This window comes from Aphelocoma coerulescens, chromosome 7 (assembly GCF_041296385.1).
Source record: "Aphelocoma coerulescens isolate FSJ_1873_10779 chromosome 7, UR_Acoe_1.0, whole genome shotgun sequence".
Classification (NCBI taxonomy): Eukaryota; Metazoa; Chordata; class Aves; order Passeriformes; family Corvidae; genus Aphelocoma; species Aphelocoma coerulescens.
This window is the reverse complement of record NC_091021.1, coordinates 25,171,142-25,192,063: the sequence shown is the minus strand read 5'-3', so window position 1 is coordinate 25,192,063 and position 20,922 is coordinate 25,171,142. Positions and strand designations below refer to the sequence as shown.

General features: G+C 48.3%; 1 protein-coding gene across 1 annotated transcript in view; it reads right to left on the bottom strand.

Moving 5' to 3' along the window:
- The window catches only part of MARCHF4 (membrane associated ring-CH-type finger 4), a 95,889-nt gene that overhangs the window by 22,765 nt on the left and 52,202 nt on the right, over positions 1 to 20,922 (bottom strand). Inside the window, exon 2 of the mRNA XM_069021574.1 lies at positions 5,196 to 5,351. Coding sequence (XP_068877675.1) covers positions 5,196 to 5,351 — 156 coding nt within the window. The remainder of the gene's footprint in view (positions 1 to 5,195; positions 5,352 to 20,922) is intronic.

Below are 20,922 nucleotides of genomic sequence, written 5' to 3'. Positions count from 1 at the left end.
AGTGCTGAACAGAGCAGAACTAAGGACTTGGTGGTACCAAGCTTTAAAAGCTCCTGCAGGATAACAGGAGCAGCTTTGTGAGCTCCAGACTCACAACGGCTTCAGGGCATGCCCAAGCAGCTCTTTGTGATGTTCTGCCACCCGTGCTGGAAAAGGGCTCTAATCCTCCAAACCATTCCGGAGAAGATGTCTGGAGCTGTCTGTCTGTCCTCTGCTACCACCCCCCTTGGCAAGTGCTTTGGCACACAAGCCAGGTCTGCAGGTGCAAAACACCACTCTCAGACTGATTTCTCCAAGTTTCCCCATTTTGCCCAAATTGCAAAGCTCTGCAACCCAGATGCCTCAAGAAAGGGCTTCTTAGGAGCCCAGGTCTGACATTTGTGATGACTTTAATCAGGGTCCAAGCTGGGACCGGCACCTTCAAGTCATGTCACTCATTCTCTCGCACTGTTTCATAACCTGCAAATCGTACTTGAAACAAACCTGTTTCCCTGTTTGCTTCAGTGTTTCTGCTTGGAGGCATTTGAGTGAAAACCTGCTAATGTAACACAGATGAATAATGGCATTACTATAGTATTTAAGGCCTGATCTGTATTTCTCTTTCTTTGGCACCTGCAGTCTATAAAGGTTCCCAAGCAGCAGCATGAGCATATCCAAGGCAGATATTGCTTGTGGAAGATGTTTATGTCTTACTGCAGCAGCTTGCAAAGAAGTCTCGTTTGCTGGAAAAGCCTTCCTACACTCCCCTGAGAGCTCCTCCATGCCTGCCTCAGGCAGTTCAGTTTATTTTTATTGCTGTATCTGACACGTCCCCTTAATACGCATCATTAACATCCTGAGCTGTGCTAGTCAGCAATTTAATTCTCAGACCCAGGTCACAAGCAAGAGGAGGCTTTTCCTAGAAGGCTGGAGAAGATCATTTCCAGCACTGCTTAGGTGTGGCTCTCCCCTTGCTGCTGTCCCGAGACCCTGGCCATCCTCCTCAGTTATCTTCTGGAGAATGGCTTTTTTTTTTAATAAATTTGCCCAGCAAAATTAAGCCACTGCTGTGGCATAGCTTCCCTGCTGTACATTTACAGATGCTGTGGCTTATTCAGATACTAGAAAAGCAGGAAGGAGGAGGGAGGGCCCACTAGGGCCATGCAACGGAAATGTGCAGTGATGAAAACCCCCCTCCTCCATGTGCCAGAGCATCTGGTGAGACTCAGGCTACAGCACTGGTATCCTGGAAAATTCCCGTTATAACGCACAGGCCCTGAAGTCCCTCTTGCAGTGACTGCACCCATTGCTTGCAGGCTGCAGCTGAAGCTCAGCAGGGACCAGCAAAGCTCATACTCAACACAACTAATTCAGCAGGCTGGGACAGCCAGGAGACATCAGTAAACTTGCCTGAAGCTTTATAGCTCAGGATCTCAAGCTGAAGTTCAAACACCCTGTGAGCTCAGCCACTCTTGCAGATGTGAGTGTCCTGATGAAGAGGCCATATAAGAGCACTCATCAGCTCCTAAAAGAGCATCACCATGAACAAAACAGAGCCAGAGGAGAACAGAGACCAGATCCCAACCCCAGCACTGGATAACTGGGGATCTTTGGAGCTGAAACAGCCCACAGTGCAGGAAGAGTCAGAGACAACAACTGTAAATCAGAGTTGAACTCCTCAAGACTGCAGACAGTTGTTCGGAAGGTTGTTTCAAACAGATTTTCTATTTGCTAAAATCAGAGCATGAGAGTGGATGTGGCTCAGGAGTGACTACAAAGGAGCTGTAGAAATTATATACACTGCAGAGTCCCATCAAGGCAGATACCTACTCCACTATGTATCACCACCAGAGTGCAGGCAGTACTATCACGTGCTTCTAAACCCCTGTGCCTTCAGGGTCTTTTAAAAATGGGTTTTACACAAGTATTACAATGGAGGTAGGCATTTAAAGTCTCCAAGCCCATGAGTCCCATCTTGGTGACTGGCAAACTGGAGAGCGGGAGAATGGATTGGTGGATGGATGGACGGATGAATGGATGGATGGATGGATGGATGGATGGATGGATGGATGGATGGATGGATGGATGGATGAACAGACAGACAAAAGCTCTGGATTTCCTGGTTGCTCACAGCTGATAAAATATTTTTGCTCATTTGCTGCCTGGCTGCTGCTTGGAAGGATACCTGCTGTGTTGTCCAACAACTTTAATCCCCCAGTCTCAGCAGGTTAGCAGTGTTGCTGCTTTAAGACCTTTGCTCTTAAATGCCTGCAATCCAGGGAGCAGGGAGTGGGGAGGGTTAATTTATAGAGATTAATTCTGCCAAAATAGCCGACTAAAGGTCTCTCTCTGATATGAACCATCATAATAGCCAGGAGGCTGGAAGGAGCCTGTGTTAATTATGCATGAACCCGGCTGTAACTTCTCTGCCCACACCATGAGTCTCCAGACACATCTGGCCCATGCTGTGCTTCTAAGCACTCCAAAAAAATGTGCAGCAGATGTCAAAACAGGCAGAGAAACATGCAGGTCCCATGTGGGTGTTGGATGTGCTGCTCTGCTTGGACCAACTGGACATGCTTCAGGGAGCCCAGGGTCTGCCAGCTGCCTGGATTTGGCTTCCCAGAATCCTATCAGATGAGAGGACACAGGGGAGAGGTAGGCCGTGTTGCTGGTTAGAATGTAGCCCCGCTCAGAGAATCACCCAAACAGGTTTCATTTGACAGGGACATGAGGTTTGTATGGTCCTTGCCTGTAATATGGTTGGTCTGGATAAAACAGATGATGTTGACTTCCTACAGCATTTGCCCTCCAAAAACTGTGCTTGAGAAATCCAGAGACTTCTTGTAAGACTAAAGCTGGGCCCAAGTTCCACATGTGGGGTGAAGACCAAGCAGAAATGACGCTCTTCCCACCTGCACATGCTGTGACTTGTTATGGGATACAGTGTTGGGGTGTCGTAACTCCTGTGTCCTCTCTGCCTCCTTTTCCCAGCACCTCACCAGATGGTGAGAGCCACTGAGGCATGAGGCATTTGTAGTGATGGGTTATGGGGAGCTCAAGCCCTTAGTCCTGGTGGGAAGTCCTGGCCAGGTGCATCAGCCACTTCCCACAGGATTTTGCAAATTAATGCCAGTGTAGCATCTGCTTCCAAGCAGTGCCTTTGTGCTGGCACCAGACAGGGCACCCAGGCATGCAGCTGTAACTCTACACACTGCATTTATTCCGGACCAAGTGGCTTTTCACTCCAGTTGCTTCTTCCCATCCTCCAAATCTCCCAGTGCTTCTGTGAGAAGTGCTGTGAAGTCTAAGCCAGCAATGTGAAGGCTCCAAGCCCCAGATCTGCACAGTCCTCTGGGACCCTTCCTCCTGGAGCTGAGCTCTCTAACTCAGCTGTTTCTGCCACTCAGTTTTTGTGTTCATAACAAAGGCCAGCAGATCAGGCCACTTTCTGACAGGGAGCCCAGAGAGAGGGAAGCTTTGCACAAGCTCTGAAATGTGTGTGGGTGAGGTGGGAGCATGTCCATGAACAGCTCCAACAAATTTTAGCTGAGTGAGGAACAGGAAGAAAACCATTGACCCATTGCCCTGAGCCACCTGAAAGTGCAGAGCATTTTGAAGTCATTCATTAAAGGCAGCTCTGGAGACACAAGTGCTCACAAATTTGTACTCACAAACCTTCAGTGCTGCCTCGCATTGCATCCCCAACCTGAGACACAGGAAGCATTAGGGCGCTCATGGAGCAGCTTTCCAGAAATAAACAAAAGCTGCTTTGTCCACCTCTCCCCTCCTGTGTTTCAATCTGCTCTGAGGTACTAGAGCCAAGAAATTAAAACATTCTGGGTCTGAGGCTTGGGATGGAACTACTGATCTCTCCAGCCCACGGCTCATGAAAAATTGAATCAGAAGCTGTAGGGACTCTCAGAGAGCAGTCAGGTTTTTCCTTCCCCTCAGCAAAGTTTCCCCATGATGTCCCCCTAATTTCACTACTTCATTTAAGTCTGGAGTCCTAATGGGTTGTCCCTTTTCCCTCAATGTGGTTAGTGACCTCAGGCCTAGAAAAAAACACACAGAGACCACAGTTTGAAAGAGAGAGCAGGAGTTTGTACTCCCCCACACCCCTGTATAACTGGGTACCATCACCAGCACTGTCCCTGCCTCCTGGTAGAGAGTGACCTGCAGAGGGCCAGGTGCTGGACAGACTGACATGACCGTGATCTCTAAACCACTGTAATGCCTCTCCAGTCCAGATGATGCTGATTAAGCAGTAGTGCCTGGATGTAATGTGCTTTCTTATGACCAAGGCACTAATGGTGCTCAGCAAAGGCATGCAGCAATTAATGCATCTTCAGGCATTGCCCCCGCAATAAATCAATAGCTATTAAGGATAATTTATCCCATTTTTAATAGTCACACAGGTTTCCCCATTATGAATCCTGATTTTAAATCACCAGTCTGTACTGGGACTTACTCAACTACAATGCTTTTGAACTCAGATAAGAAAGAAGGTGGGTCCTTGGATGACTTTCACAGCCACTTACATCAAGATGTGCTTTACCTGTTGTGTGCACATCTGCAAAAGTCCATAAAGAATCAGGCTTGGAGAGATCAGAGTATCAGAGTCAACACCTCTTGTGCCATGCCATGGTTACGGAAGAGCAGTAAAGTAAAAAAGGTGGCGAGATCAGAGAGGAGAGCTCTAAGAAGCTTCCATCTGCCTCCTCCATCCCTCATGCCAACACAGGAGTCTCAGCAGGAGGAGATAAGGATTAATGGTGCAACTATAAACACATGGAGTCTCAACATACTGCTCAGTCACAGATTGCATGCTCTGTTGCAGCAAATCCCACAGTGGCTCTGTCCCTGCCTGCCCCTGGAGACAGAGGCATACCTGTGGTCTCCAGTGGATGAACACATTTGAATGACTGTGAGGTGTTACAGCACTGTTGTGGAATTTTCAACAGGAGGCAATATAGGCAGAGAATATAGGAATTTCCAAGGACAGAAAGGGCAGACTCCCAAGGGATGCCCCCAGAACCACTGAGTAGAACATGGGGCCTCTTTGGACCAGCCCCCTGCAACCCTTTCTAAGTGTCTGAGACATATGGATCCCTGTGCACAGGGAGGGAAAACCACATAGGTAAAATCCACTTGCTCCCAGAAACAAAAATTGAAACAAGAATAAATAGACTTTGAAATGTCTCTAGTACCTTTACCTGCAGAGGGTTCTTTGTGCTTATGGCAATGACGTGATACTTGTAGTAACACAGTTCACAGCTCCAGCAGCCTCTCTCGCTAATCCATTTGATCAGACATGGCTGGTGCGTGCACTTCACAGATCCATCACATCGACACGGGCTCAGCAACTCCCCCTGAAAGAGACAGACAGCATCAGTGAGGCTTCCCTCCTCCCACAGGCACGGCACAGCACGGCACACGTGGCGCGGCACGGCACAAGATCCCTCATCCACCCATGTGAACTTTCTTCCTTTTTACCTGGTTTGGCTCAGGCAATCATGCTGCCTCCATCCCTTTTCCCTCTCATAATGCTTGGCAGATGTGAGCTGAGACTGGCAGGGATGTAGTGGTCTCAAACACTGGGGTCTTACATGCCTTGTCGCCACTGAAGGAAAAGCTAGATGAGCACAGCTCTTACCAGACTCCAGAGAACCCACACTGACCCCAACCAGTGGACATGCCAGTGGTTCACTGCTCAGGTTTCTATCTCTCTGCTACCAATTTTAGAAAGTGAGGTTGGTGGTGGGGATAGTTGTGAGACCATCTGCTGCAGACCGATGTCCTGCTCAGACCAGGGCAGCTTCCTCAAGCTCAGTCAGGAAAAAGGTCCTTAAATTTCTCCCCACTTCCTCCATGGTCCACTTTCCCCAGACAGCCATACTGGTGAATAGCTACAGGGCTGGCTATCTGCACCCAACAAATCGTGTCCTGGCTTGTGACACAGATGGTTATGAGTGGTGGCCGAAACACTGAACCTCCTGGCTTGCTCCCTTGTTTCCCTTTTAACAGGGTATCCAGGAAAACCCCATATTATTCTGATCCATCTGCTATCATCCTGTTCACCATGGGACTAAATGCCTCTCTTCACACAAGCTCAGAAGCACTTTACAGTTGTTTGCCATTGTTTATTTAGGTTAGAAAACAGCCATTACATTTTAGTCCTCACTGTTTAGTGTTTAAAAGCCACAGTATAGACTGCAATAGTGTATTTAGCTGTGCTCCAAGATTAAAAAGCTTTTAAAGGAAGAATAAGAATATATATGGGACAGAGGAGGCTGGATCATACTTTCAGCACTGGGGAGAAGATATTTGCTCTTATAGCCCCAGATCAGCTTCATCACTACCATGACAGAGCACCAGGATAATAGACACTGGCATTGGACACTGCTGGATATGGTAAAAGACATCCATGCCTTGGGTTATGAACCAGTTCCTGCTCTTGCTAACCCTGGGGGAAACTGTCTCAGCTTCTAGGTCACTACATCAGGTCTCAGGACCTGAGGAACTGAGGAACTGAGGATCACACTGGGCAAGAGTGGTACTTCTTTTTACGAAACCTAATGCGAACATGTTAATCATTTCATTTGTTTCAGCTAGGTGACCTAAAAACGTCATCTTTCATGAAATTTTAGCAAAACTGTAAATAACTGTTTATGTTACAAACTGAGCCTTGGCTCTACTTGTTACTTGTTTTCATTACATATTGGAGGGGATACAAAGGGAGAGGGGGAGAAAGGAGGGTTGTAGGCTTCATGAACCTTTTCCACCTGGAAAGGGGTGACATGACAAACCAGAAGAAGGGAAGCAGGGAAGGATTAGATGGGAGAAAGGTGCATGTGGGAAGGAGCACTGACATTTGGCATTCAAACTCCCCATGTGAGGTCTAGTTTGAGGGGCTCTGGTTTGGCTGTGTATGTTTGTGCCCTTTGCTGAGACTGGGGTGGGGCATCACCAGTGTGATAAGGAGCCCAGAAGAGCAGGTACTGCCAGACAGGATGCAAAAGGGGAGGGATCAGAGCTTGGCACAGCTCCTCTGCTTCCTTGCTCACCAAACCTCTGCCACACCAAGAGCCAGCCTGGTACAAGGACTGCTGCTCTGTGCCTCTGCTCTGCCCTTCTCATCTCAGTCCCTAGTGCCTTATTTTCTCAACAGCTTCACTCCTCAGCACACAAGTGTGGCCCCAGCACCAAGGAGGTTATGCAGAAACCTCCCAGCTCTGCAGCATCCCTCCCTTTCCACCTCACTGCACACCAGGGTCTCTTGCAGGGCTCAAAATGGTGAGTGCAGGACCTGGGCTTTGTCTGACGAGCAGCTGGAGGCATTGATGATGAGGGATCAGGAATGGAGCAGAATGGAGCAGGAACTCAGAGCAACAACCTCCAGGCAGAGGCAGAGGGAAAACGCTGTAGCTACAGCCTGGACTCATGTTGGCTTCTGGGGCTCTGTAATAAATGAATCTGAGCTTCTCTCTTCAGAGCCAGGAGATGTTCATAGATGTCCTACAGCACCATGGGGACCCAGTCTCCCTCCCTAACCCAGATGCTCAGACAGTCCTGCCAGCTCCTACAACCTCAGGATTCAACGGTGGAGATGAATCCCCCAGTAACTTGATTTTAGCAAATCTAGCAAAAACTCGATTTATCACATTTTCTCCAACCGTCTGAAATATTACATCCTTGTATGTAGCTCACAGCTATTTTTGCATACTGTGAAGCCCAATTCTGTCCACAGCAGGCATTTGTAAAACACTGCCACATGCACACACATGCACATGCACTCCTGTACCAGCAGAAAAACAAACACCAGGGGCATATTAAAGGAATAAATCCTTTGCACAGCAAAGGAAAAGGAGTCTCATTGCTGGCTGTACAGAGAGCTCAGGACAGCTGTGATACACAGGAAGGTTTTACTGCAGAGTCCTCTGCCACTAAAAGCTACAGGAACACAAAAGCAAACCTGAAGTGGGACACAGATCACAACAATTAAGAGATGGAAATTAAATCCCCACGCCCATTTCTGCAGGTTTGTAGAAGACGGCTCTGCACAACATATTCTCCAGTGCTCAAACAGCAGCATTCCCACCAATTCCCTTTGGGGACTGCTCTCCAAAAACCCTTTGAAGGAGCTATTTCCCTACTTCACAACACTTATTTTTGCAACTTCCCTTTGTAGAGTTATCATCCCTGGGATGAGCCTAAGCAGCATTTTTCCTTTGACAGCAGCTAGTGAAGAAATGCTCCCCAACTGCAAGCTTCCTCCTCAGCTTGCTCAGTACCATCTTGTTCTTCTGAAACACTCAAGTGTGCTCTGGATTCAGGGCACCTGCCTTTTTTTTTTGCCATTATTCAAAACTAAATTAGAAAAATACAGAGTTAACAAAAAGGAAAGGGTGCTCTAACTCAGCCACTACCATTTCAACATATGCATGTAATACTCTTCCCTACTTCTGGAAAGAGTAATACATTAAGAAATTATATATAATATTCTTCCCTGTTTCTGGCTGTGATGGGAGCTTGTCTTGAGGAGCAGCAAGGGCAAGGCCAGGCTGAACTGGCTTTACCCTGAGGAGGGCAATACTGCTGGAGATGCACCGGTAGTGCAGCTCTGCTCCAGCTCTGTCCTCTCTGTTTGGATTCCCAATCTGTACCCGTTGCAATACATCCAAGTGGTTAATGATTATCTGGCCCCTGCTATTTAAAGCCTACTGGGAGGAGTGCTGAGAAAGGATGGAAAAAAAATATCGCTGGTACGTGCTTGTGGTGCTTGGTATATCCAGGGAGAAAATAACCACGTCAGGAGCAGCATCACCCCTGTTGAGTGCTGGTGGCAGTGTTTCACCTGGCTTTTATCTGTCATTTATCAGTGCTGGGAGTCCATCCACACATTGCTACCACAGCTGCAGCTGCTCACCCACCAGCAGGCAGATGTGGGGTGTGTTTCCCAGGCCTGTTCTTTTAACTGCAAATCAAGTACAGCAAATTTGCCCAGCAAGTCTACTTTAAACAGGGCAGGGCTGGGGATGAGGGTGTCATTGGGACAGGATGTGGTTGGTCTTCTGGGTTGGCCCAGCTGTGCCGACCTACATCTGGTGCCTGGGCTGCTCCTAAGCACCAGTTCAGCTGGAAATAGCCATGTTACCAGCATTCTGCTACCACAACCATTAAAGCAAACATTTTGAATGCCAGTGCAAGCTGTAGAGAAAACCAAGATAGCTGGTGATCTTAAGACCTGCAGTTTTTCTTCACCTGTGCATTTTCCCTGCTCAGGTATGCAAAGTAGCACGAGCATCAGTCACAGGAGCAGTGCCCTGGGCCAGAGCAGGTCAATGAGAGGATGCTGAAGGAGTTGTCCCATCACAAGGGCTGCCATCTGTGTGTGTGTGTGTACATGCAGCTGCTGCTGCTCACAGATCCGCATGCACACATCTGACTGCTAGCATTTATCTGAGTTTGTCTTGTTAGCAAAAGGAAGCCAGGGTCATTTAATTTCAGATCTTCAGCTGTGTCTCCTAAATATACTTAAATCTTCACACTGAGTTTAAATGCAATGGGAAGTTTTATTATGGCAAATAAATGCCAAATGATTTCTATATTAGGAACATAATTACGGACAAATTAAGTCCAATGGCAAAGAGAAGCCCATTGTTACAGAGCTGGTAAACTTCAATAAATATGTACTAATGACCACTCTGTCTTCACACACTGACAAGAGCTGCCCTTCAATCCTTTTGAACTAAACACATGTTATTACCAGCATCTCAAATGCTTCCTCATGCATGCAAGCACTGTGCCAGCCAGCAACAGGCAACAAGGGACATGGAACATCTGTGTGTATGTGTGTGTATACATATTTGTATTACATTGCATGAAATTCTCCAGCACTGGAGGAAATTGACACAGAGTGTGGACCCAGAGAGGACAGGACTTAGGTCTCCTGTGGTGTCAGGATAGCACAGGACATGGTTATGTATGGGGCTCTGGTGAGATGGCATTTCCCCAGGCACTTCAGCAGAGCTGGGTGCTGATCCCAATCTCCATCTTGGCAGCAACCAGGTGAGAGACTTTTCTTGACCCAGCTGGGGGAATACCCCAACTAGGTACCTCCCTAATATCTGGAGAACCTATAGGAAAATCTATGCAAGTGATTATAAAAAGAAATCACCCAGACTGCCATCTCTGTGACCAGGACTGGCTCATCTCACAGCCCCCCTGTAAGACCTGGTATCCCTGTGGCATGCAGAGGCAGCACTGCCCATAGTAGGCAAGATCTGTGTGCCCTGGGGTGCTGTGAGTACCCCCATCCCAACAGCAAGAGGAAATGCAGCCCCATAAAGGACTGGAGAAAAATCCAGCTCTGGACAATTGTTTCTGTTGCTCAGCTGTGATTTTAAGCCTGTGACTGCCTGGCTGAAGTCTTTGGTGTGTGACCCTGGCAGCTCCGTGGGTCAAGATCACGTCTCTGCAAGGCTCAGGTGTGGTAGAGGTGTGGGTCCCTCTGTAGGTCCCTCTGTCCCTTGGCACTACAAGGAAGCAGCCACAGCTGGGCATGTCAGGCTGGGGGCTCTGAGATGGGTGTGGTGGGGGCACAGCTCTGCTTTTTCATGGCTTCCTGCAATTCTTGATGGGTATTAGCTGTTCTGACAGCCCAGTGAATGGGCTGTCATCTCACAGGACGAGAAATCCAGCAACAAGCCTCAGGCATCTCTGCCTACAGGCTGGGTGTGAGCAGGCAGGGATCTCAGCTTTAGTGCACCCAGCAAAACCATTACACACCCCTCCAGGACCACCAGGGGTATTTTGGTGATGTCTGGGAGTGTGGGCGCTGGTCGGGAGAGGGATGTGTCTCACAAGGTCCTGAGCTGAAACACAACATTTGTTCCATGGTGAGTCTTGTCTGAAAAGCCATCACGTCTGCAGAGCTCCTGATGCTCCAAAAACAACACAAATTGCCTTTCCGCCCACGGAGGCTGCTGCTGCTGCAGCACCTGCAAGGAGCACCGGGGCTGCCACCCTGTTCAGGCTTTTTCTGCACCTCTCCGATGAAAACATGAAAGGCTGCAGCCATGGCTGCGAGGAGGGCAAGGTGGGACCTGCTTCGCATTCTCCTTCTGCTGGAAAACTCATCCCGCCACTGCCACAAGAGACATGACTTCCCAGCTGAGCAGCTGATGCCCACAGCCTCTGGCTTTACCACAGACAAGGGAAATTTTAAGTTTTCTCTGCTCTTTCCCGTCTGCAGTGTTTTGTGCCTGTCACCACTGCTGAGACAGACAATGACAGAGGTGTCAGCTCAGAATTTGGGAGTGGGATGGAGAAGTGGGAAGGGAGACTTTCCATTTTCTGAGCATTACCATTCCCCTTGGGGACTCTTTTGTCACTGCAGAGCTGAGGGACCATCACCTCATCTGGCTGCTCATCGGGGTAGGAATGAAGCTTGCCCATGTTTTAAGTCAAAACATGGGTTTTTTTTGCTTGAAGCAGATGACTCAAGAGTCTCAGCTGTGCTGGAGGCAGACAGCAGGTCAAATCCCTGCACCCTCACGCCCAGCAACAGTGCAGGGATGTGGGGGAGAAGCATCTGACTGGTCCCATCTCAAGGCTGTGCCCTGGTCAGCAGAGAACAGGAAAGTCCCAAGAGGGCCCTGAGCTGCACCACTGCACCAGCCCTGCTCCTATTCTTGCCACCTCTGAGTGGGATGTTCCAAAGCAAGACCCCTCACTGCACTGTCCATGTGCCCCCAGGGAATCCCCATTGCTTATTAACAGGGATGGGTGCCACGTCAGAAAAGCCTGAGGGCAACCTCCACACTCCACCTTTCCCACAGGGTAAGCAACGGTGCCACCGACTCAGCCAGGCAGGAGCAGCGATGGGTTTCCTCTGCACACAGATCATCTCTCAGCTCTGGCAGGGAGCAGGAAACAGGATGGCTTCTTTTCCTCCCATAACTGCTAAAACCTTAAAGGAGTTCTGCAGGAGGGTGGGAGAGAGAAATGAAGACGAGGAATAAAATCTCATGAAGAAAGAAGGAGGAAGAGGCTTGAGAAGTCCTGGGTGCAGAAAGCCCAGCGCATTAGAGGTGGCTCTGGCTCCCTCAGACAGGAGCCTTCGCTGTGGTGACTCATCCTGGGAGCAGTCTGGAGTGGTGGCTCTGCCCTCGCTCCTTCACTGATTTCCAGGGGAAGGTGATTGAACACAGCTCTGCTGAGCTTAATGTGAACTGTCAAGGAGCTGGGGCGCATATGACTTGGTAACAGAAGAGAAAACAGGAAAGTTGTTGAGCTTAATATAAAATATTTGGACATGACCCAATCCCATTTCATGATAAAAAACAAAAAAAAGGACTTAATCTAGGCTGGGGCTGTTTCAGTATTTATATGACAGCAACTTAGTCATGTGTTTGCCCGCAGCCTGGTACTGTCCAACAGCTCTGAGTGTTTCTTTGCCACCACTGGCAAAGGCCAAAGGCAGTTGGTTCAGGAAGGGCTGGGTGTCTCATGGCTTAACACCAATTCCCTTCAAAAGCGCAGAAAAAATGCATTTTTGTGAGAAACAGAGAATCACAGGGCATTTTATGTGCAATGAGCTATGGAGTCCTTTAACACCTGGTTTCAGGCCAGTGGAAGGTGAAGGGCAAAGAGCCATTCGATTTAAGTCCTGCTTGGCCAGCAAAGGGAGACAGGACAGAAAGGGATGCTGGGGATTGGTTCTCACCTGAGTCAACCACTGCAGCGCAAGTGAGAGGGAAGGACAGTCCCTAAGTCCCTGTAACTGAGAGGAAAGACGCTGAACTCCATCTCTGTGTGTGGGTCTTGCCAACAGACAGGCCCTTCTCAGAGGAGATTCCTCTGAACAGGAATCCAGACCCATCAGTTTTCCTCAGAGCAAATGAGCAAATGAGAGCAAATCAGAACCAGACAGTCCTCAGAGCAAACCAGCTCCTCAGCAAACACAGGGACCTGCAAGCACTCCTGCCATGTTGTTGTTGCCACCAGTGAATCCATGATGAAGAAGCTGAGACTGATCCTGAAAAATTGTTCCACTAGAACAAAGTCAAACCTTACCTGAAATCAGGAATTAACTATCAACAGCGCAAGGAGCAGAGAGGTTGCAATATAAGATATTTATTTGCTTTATTCTCTACAGAAAGATTTTCACAAGAAAAATTACTTGACTTGTGTGTTCTACAGCCCACTTCATCCTAATGTCATTGAACATGTTTTTGATTAGCTGATTGAAGTAATTCTTACTAAATGTTGCTCAGTTGCAAGGAATCAAAAGGCAAGTGTCTCAAATATCACCTGCTGTGCCTCATCAGGTGTGATAATAGCACGATTAAGTGAAGAGCCTTCAGTGCATAGAAATCACAGTGCTGCACATGTGAAATCAGGATACCTGAATACCCCACAGCACTCCGGTGTTGCAGCGAGTTCAGCTCCAGACTTGTCCTGAATACAGAGTGGAACTGTTTCAGCATCCCAGAGAAGAAATGTCCTACTCTGTAGCTCCTGGGCTTTCACCCAAAGTACTGTGGGCTTTAAGCTTCTGGAGATTTACCATAGACCACAACCCTCTCGTGAGCTAGAGCACTCTAGTTACTTCTGAAAAAGAAATCCACTGTTGTTTCACTCTGGTTCTTCTTAATTAAATTTAAAGTATTTCAGACAATACTTAGATTTATTCTGTGTGAGATACAAGAATGAATTCAATTTTTCTCCCTAGGATGCAATGCTGGGATAAATCTGATGCGATACCATGAAGTCAAACAACTCTTCAGCACAAATCAAGTACCCTTAAGTTATAGCTTCTTGCAATAAATTTTCAACCAATTAAAGAGGGTTTTTTGGTTGGGTTTTTTTTTGGTACAAATGGCTTTTTCACTAGAGAAAGCCTCAGCTAAATAAATTTTTTCTAAATATACTTCTTTTTTTCATGGAAAAAAAGATAGCAATTATTCCTTATTATCTCTAAGTTCAAAGTATAAAGTTAATGCTTTCAGAATGCGAGTACCATACAATGCAATTCTTATCAGAGATGTGCTCATAATTCAGCAAATTGAACTTTGCAGCTACTTCCCTGGGAAGCTGTTCATAAAGATATTCAGCTAATGGCCATTTCAGGAAACATTATGCCATCAGCTGCTGAGGAGCAGCCATGGAAAATCCACAGAAATGGATGCTGGTTTGACTCTCCACATGATAGACCCCACTTGTAAAGACAGTGAAACAAACAGAGCAAGAGGCTTTTTGTCTTTTTACCTTTTTTTTTTCAGAGAAAGCTGAAAAAACCCTTCAACATTAGAGCTGAGAAAATCTTTACTCTGTAATATTTGCCTGATCTTCCTGCTTTCTTCACGAATGAGAAAATGGCCAGGTGCTATTGGCAGCCTTACAGCAGTGAGATGCTCCTTCCAAAAGTGAAGCAACTGCTAAGGAGCTACTTCGCCCTAGTACCAGCAGCTCATCAATGGAGGGGAGCAGAAAATTATGGCAGCCGGGATTTGAGGGTTGTCATTTGCCATAATACCCTCAAGTGACCCCAGTCAGGACTGAGGGAAGCATGGTGGGGAACTGGGGGGGCCATGTGCACATTCAGTAAGTGAAAGCCAGTAATAAGGTGCAAACAGAAGCACAGAACGCATCTCCACTACTCAAAGGCAGTGTTTCCCAGCTGGGAGTGGAGATGAGGACATGACAGGAGGGACTGTCCCAACAGGTCTGGATGGGAATGGTTATGCAGGAGCTTTTTCTGCTCCTTTTGGGATGGTCAAGACTGGCAGCTCATAGATGGAAACCCTGCAAAGCCATGTCTGTCTCCAAACTTGTTTGTGTCTCCTGTGGCATGAGGCAGAACTTGAATGTGGGCTGCTGGCCGCGGATGCACCTGGGGTGAAGGCTGAGGTCAGCCTGGCAGGGGGCTGAAAGCAGAAGTGAGGTGGGAGACAACACAACACACACAGGGCTGCTGCAGTGGCTGGGGAGCTGTGATATAAAATAATGAGCATGGTTTGTTTACTTTTGGCTTTACTAGTGGTGCGGGACTGAGCTGTTTCATTAAGACATGGCCTGATCCGCTTTTCCTTTCTGCCTCTCAGACTCAAGGAGAAGAATATGCAATTACAAAGTTCACTCATGTAGAGCCCTTCAATTACTGGGTAACTCTGTTATGGCTTTTCCAAATGTTACAGGACTCGTGCAGTAGGACATGACATCTGAAGTAATTCATTCTTCATCTGTTGATCAGCAGAAATTAAAATGGTTCTGAGGACATCCCAATTTATGTGAGACCAAGTTCCTTATTGTCTTAGTGGTGAAGGCATTTCTTTTTATTGTCTCAGGCAACCCTGCAAGCAGAGATGTTGAACAAAAGTACATGAAGGAGGCAGCAGACGGGGCAGCAGAGGGGAGAACAGAGGCCCACAGGGTCCGCAGGGTGGTGGAGCTTCAGAGCCTTGCCTTCCAATCCTGCCATAAGGTCACTTAAATGTTTGGCAGAAAGTCAAAATGCTTGCTGGAACAAACGTGCACTGGAGGCAGAAGCACTTCCTTTGGAAACAATGCCGCTACGGAGTGAAGCTGAACTGCCTTTACCGTCAGTGAGCTAAAAACCAGCCATAAATATAAAGGGTTTCTTCTGCAGGTGTCTGCCAGCAGCAGCAAAGCAGCTGACTGCAGGATGCACTTGTGCCGTGATGATGGATACCACTCAGGAGCCCAACAGGCAGAACTGCCAGCAGCACCTCTCCCGTGGGATCTAGGGAAGTACTCATGGGGCTCTGGTGGGGGTGTTTGCAGGGCTGGCAGCTCAGGGTCACCCTGCGGGACTCAGGGGGCTGCGAGTCAGATGGAAGAGCAAGAGGCAGCACAGAGCAGCCTGAGTAAGTGATGGGATAAGGGAGAGGATAAAAGCAGCAGGTCTCACACCATTTGGTCATGGCAAGAGTGGTCACATTACCCTTTCATTTGCTTTCTATTTTCAAGGCATCCTGAGAAAGTAGGTGAAGTCCCCTGGGGAAAGGCTGGGATTAGCAGGCGGGTGAGCACACTCTTGCTGACTCTCAGAACCACCACAGGAGCCTGGTCTAGAGCTCATAAACTCACAGGCTCACTTAGCTGAAGTGCAGCAAAAATACACCGTGGGAAAAAAGAACAGGCAGCTCAATCCCCAAATCCCTTTGCCTAGTGTGACAACTTTCCAGTCAAGAGCAGTTCAATCGGATAGAGCCAGAGGTACCAGTGGCACCAGCTGCACTGTTCTCAGGGAAGCTGCACAACCTTAATTATGATTTTTCCAGGGCTACCCTGGCAAAAGGCTTCCTGTATATGAAACTGCATAAATCCATGCATTTCAGTCTTTGCCTGCATACGCCTCCTGGAAAGCTATCCTGTGTTCTCCTACTTCAGCTGGGGAATCCAGCTTTCCCTTTCACAGGCAGAGTACGAAACAGAAAGGAGAGAAAGTAGAAATAAATGTCAGAATAGCTGCAACATTAGTCAAGTGGGCTATAAAGGCCATTTTTTTAATCAGTCTTTTGCACAAGTTGAAGACCACGTTTATTGTGTGTGTAGAAGTGAAATACACACACACAGATGTGCATTAATACAGTGCCAGGGCTTCGAGATTTCAGTGCACAGATATTAAGCATTACATAGGGCTGACTTATCTTCAAAAGGTTATTGCTGAGTCAGATGATACACTGATTGGCAATTTACATACTAACAAATACATCAACACTGAGGCAATGTCAGATGCTATGCACAGTTATGCTCACTCCAGAGGTGGCTGAATTTCAAATAGTGGCTGAACCATTTGTATCCCTCAGCATGAAAGATGCCCTATTGAAGTATGAATTATTGCCTCTCTGTTATTGGTCTTTATTGTGCTTTGTCAAATTGGTTCTCCTGCTCTTTCCGCATGGGATTTGCTGCATCAGATACAGAACCTGTTTGTGCCAAGCAAGATTCCTCCTACTACACCTGATTAGCTTAGCTCGGTGAACTATGTCCAGTCAGACGGGGCTGTGGCCTCCCAGCATCGTCCTTTGCCTTCCTCTGAAACAACACATCTCCTCTGTAACAACTCACAGTTCTCTCAGCTAGTTGTGTGTCCACACAGGAAGGGTCAAATACCTGTTCCTGAGTTCCAGTGGTGGAGATTTTATTCTTTCTAACCTGCACTCAGCTTTTGAGACAATGAGATTGTCCTTTACATCCGCCCAGCTGCTCTACTCCGCTTTCTGGTGCACCAAGCCAGGAACAACAAGAAAATGCCCAGCCCACTTCCCTGATAGTGACCTGCTGTATTCTGGCAAGAGTTGTTACTCCTTCCCTATTGTTCATTCTGCAAGCAGCTGGGATGGGAGAAGGTCACTGGAGAGAGAGGCACCATGCTCTTGGTGCCATGGGTACAAAGGGGACAGGGCTGAAGTCCCAAGAGCTGAGTTCTTTTAGTGCAACATTCCTGGGCTTTGTTACGCCAGAAAGATTTTAAGAGGTTTTTGAAAGCTCCTAGGGTTTTTTCTTGCCTTTGCAGAACTGAGGTTGGTAGAGAGATGAGCACAGAAATGATCACTATCCACACGTGTGTATTACCTGGAAGAAGTCCCACTAACGATTGATTATTTGTGTTCAGGGCAGGGTAGTGTGTAATCACCTACTCATCTGCTCTTTGGTGTCAAACACTGAGAAGTTGAGTCTGCAGAGCTGAGAGCATTCAAGCAAGACTAAAGAAACTCATTACCCAGCTATCACCCTCCACAGCGATGTGCCAGGAATGGGAAATACCTGCAGCAGCCACAGATGCTCCTCATGGGCTGCAGTGTGATGGGAGCACAGCCATCTGCAGCTGGCATGGGCAGAGTGGGCCCTGGCCCCAGCTCTCCCTCCTACAGCTCTGCTGATGTCCTGCTGCAGGGTTTGGGGAAGTCTCCATGTTGGGACCCTTGCTCTGTGCATCAGGGTAATGACTCTTAACCACCACCCAGGGAAAACTGCAGACTTAATTTATCTGCATGTGTCCAGGGGGTGTAAACATCTTAAAAAAACAAGGCCGCTGAAGAGAAAATTATTGAGCATGGCTGCCCCCCTGTCTGCATGGACATCGATCTTCACTGGTGTGTCTTTGTTGCTCTGGCAGTCAGAGCATGTCTGAGCCTAAAGGACTGGGGCAGCCAGTTCTGCTCTGGAGGCAGGTCCCATCCCTGCAGCAGCCCTGTTCACCCGCAGAGGTGCTTAAGTGGAACCTGTTTTTCAGAGGCCCTGCCAGTGTTCTGTGACAGCAAACTGAACCTTCAAGGAAAAAGCAGTCTTTTACTACTGCACAGCCTCCTGGTAGGGGCGTTTCGCTTCTTCTGTATGTTTATACACAAATTCTCAGTCTGACTTCTGCATCCTAGGGGAAACCAATGGGCAGTGGCAGAGGATTTTTTGTTTCCAAAACGAGTACCTCCAGCTACCATGCAAACCTGTGAAGGGCCAGTGCTCAGTGGTCCCTCGCTGCAGGGGTAGCAGAGCAGGGTCGAGGGGCCCTACCAGAGATACAACACCTGCATCCACAGCTCTTGCCCAAGCCATGTCTGCCTTCATCTCTTGTATCGACACATTTCCACAGGCAGTAAATACACTTCAAGGTTTTCTTTCTGAGGGGCAGTGAGTATGAAATGAAAGCAGTGGTGCCTCCGGCAAGGGTATGGCAATCATCCCAAGAAGCTGGAGAACTTCTGACAGCCCCAGGGCCTGGAGGGTGAAAACACTCCATGTCCTCCAGACCCTTTCCTTGTGCTTGGCCACATTCCTGGGCTCTGGTAGCCGCCAGGGAAGCTGAACAAGATCTCTGGGTGGGACCTGCATCCTGGGCTTCACTGTTCAGGATCTCCAGCTATTTTGCCCTCCTGCTGCTGGGAGGAGAGCAGTGGGTTTTGAATTTTTAATTTAATTCCTTCTCTTTATTTCTTTGGAGATATCGGAGATGAAAGTCTGCCTGGTAACAGTGCTGAGGAACACAACCACACAGGGGGGAAGGTCTTAAAATGTGCTCTGCTGCACTGCCACGTGTTTTAGGGCTGGCTGTATTACAAATTGAAAGCAGGGTGTCCAGGTCCCTCCTGACCAGTTCATTTTTTGGTTAAATTCATTGCTTAATAGGAAAAAAGTAATAATCCAAGCCTGCAGCTATTAGGATTGCCCATCATTACAGAGGGGAGGTTGCCTCCCTCCTTACCTGATTAGGTTTCAAGGAAACGGGGACATAAGCTGAATGACAGCTTCCCCAAGGTGAGCCAAAAATATGGGCATGTTTGTCACCACGGGAATGGTTTTATTTGCACAGCCTGCAGGTAACTTAGGCACGTGAAGGCAAGGCTCAGTGTTTGGGCTGGAGCACAGGACAGGGAAGGCGGAGGGGAAGGGGTCACCTCGGTGTAACGTGATGTGATGGAAGGGAGCGAGGTGTGAAACTGCAAAGGACACTGAGCCGCGGGAGCTGTGCTGCGAGCAGTAAAGGCGGGCTGGCAGCAGCGCAGAGCCCGGCCCGTGCTGCCGGCAGTCGATAGCGGCCGGCCGGGCACCGAGAGCCGGCCGGGAGCCTGCGGAGACTTGTTATTTGCTTTTCCCTATGAGGCAGGGACAAACCACTGCTAGGACTGAACGTGTTAAAGGCACACCACCTCGAGACTGCCGGCAGATCCAGCCCTGCCTTAACCTGGGTGAGGCTTGGCTTCTCTTCTTGGGGGTTTTGGGCGGAGGGATCTCAGGGCTGATTATCTGCTCATCGTCCCAGGGCACGAGCCCTTCCAGCAGGGCTGTCCCGGGCTTCGCACTGTCCCCAGTTTTGCACGGATCCTTGTACACTGTTTTCCAAGCCCAGAGCATTCCCTGCATTAACTATGAAGCAAACTCAGATATGCACAGGCAGTCACTCATACCTGCCTCACTCTGCCATAAGCTTCCCTTTCCTCCCTGTCTGCTCTTTACATCGCCTCTCTACACGCACGAATTTCTTTTTTCATTCCAGACTGTCAGGAGGAGATGGCAACAGACAGCTGCTTATCCTATGTCATGTCCACCAGCAGTGTTGTCTCAGGAGGAACACTGTATATTACAGCTGTGAAAGATGATGGGACAATATCTTGGGACAGACACAGGGAGTGAGGGCCAACAAGGGAAATGCCATTATTCATCATTGGTGTGGGTTTACTCAGGCTTTTTACACACTGGTAGTCAGTTATGGAGATTGTCACACATAGAAAAGCTTCCCAGTTCCCACCAGGAAGCAGAGGGAGGATCCTGAAGTGCCCTAGAACATGAAACAGTCCTACTAACAGTCTTTAATTATTAATAAAACCCTAAAAACATCCTGTCTAAAGTAAAAAATATTTCCAGGTGCCTAACTTCCAAAAATACAGTTCGGGGAGACCCTGGGGCTCCCCCAGCTCAGACCTCTCCCTGCAAGGACCACAGAGCATTTTTACAGCCTACCTGCAGCTGCTGCAGCATTCCACCTCTCCAAAGACTGACCCAGGAGAACTTCTGCCCAAACCTTCTCTTCACATTGGTTTTGAAGACCCCTGTGGAAAGCCATTGGGCCCATTTCCACAGTGCTGGGGGCATTATCAAACACACCTGAGTATCCTGAGCACACTTTTTAAGGGTGGAAAGTGAGGCTGGTATAGGGTTTGGAAAAGGCAGTCTCTTCTTTGGCTAGTGGCCAAGAGCAATCCCAGGGTCCCCAGGAGGCGAATGTCCATAGCTGAACTGCTTCTCAGAGCAGCTGTGAGGAGGTACTTTTCAAGCCTCTATTAAAGCAGAGAGCTTGTCGGGGTGTGGGTTTGCTATGGGTCACACAGGAAGCTTGGGAAGGTTTTGCTGGGTCTGTGGTGCTGCTGCTGCTATTTGGGTGGCTGTGTCCATGACCAGCTCTGCTGAAAACCA